The following is a 624-nucleotide window of genomic DNA, read 5'->3' as shown; positions in this document are numbered from 1 at the left end:
CTCCCCCCACCCCAGCACCTTGCTCTGTCCCCACCCCACCAATCAGCCTCTTTAGCATGACAAAGAGCCTCAAGGAGGGGATGATGGTGAATATTGCAGTCCCGGGAAGGGCACAGCCAGCTATAAAAGTAACTACCTGCCTGTCCACACTTGGGGCTCACGGCTGAGACCTTTGCCCCCAGTGAGGGTGGCATCTCTGAGGCGGCGGGGTGGGGGGGACACACCACCCCTTCATCTGCCCCCATGTGCGCACACTTGGCTCTGCCCCCCTCCCAGGCTTACCCCAGCGGGGCTGGTGTGGGGTACATGGAGTTTTACTGGAATTCTGCGGGGGAGGCAGCACATGCCCTGGCTTCAGCTGGGCTGGCGGGAGCCACCGGTGACAGTCCGTCTCCGGAGCCAGGAGGGAGGAGGCAGGCGGCAGGTAAGGCATTTCGGCTCAGCCCTAGAGCTGCCCCCAGGATACCTGTTCTCCCAGGTCAGCCACTCGCTTCGTGACCTTCAGTAGATTTTCCTCTCTCCCTGCCTTGGTTTACTCACGCGTCAGCTGGGCAAAGAGTGATGCCGTAGGTGAGGTGGATGGGTGACCTTGGGCTGCTACATTTCCCTTCCATGGGGCTTCTC

At 61.2% G+C, this 624-nt stretch overlaps 1 protein-coding gene across 1 annotated transcript in view; it reads left to right on the top strand.

Moving 5' to 3' along the window:
* Positions 1–243: 243 nt before the first annotated feature.
* LOC104514456 (homeobox protein Dlx4b-like) overlaps positions 244–624 on the top strand; it is a 5,273-nt gene continuing 4,892 nt past the window's right edge. The window contains exon 1 of the mRNA XM_010158143.1: positions 244–424. Coding sequence (XP_010156445.1) covers positions 244–424 — 181 coding nt within the window. The remainder of the gene's footprint in view (positions 425–624) is intronic.

This window comes from Eurypyga helias, unplaced genomic scaffold (genome assembly GCF_000690775.1).
Source record: "Eurypyga helias isolate BGI_N326 unplaced genomic scaffold, ASM69077v1 scaffold39968, whole genome shotgun sequence".
Taxonomy (NCBI): Eukaryota; Metazoa; Chordata; class Aves; order Eurypygiformes; family Eurypygidae; genus Eurypyga; species Eurypyga helias.
The sequence above is the reverse complement of the archived record's forward strand: the minus strand, read 5'-3'. Positions and strand labels throughout refer to the sequence as shown.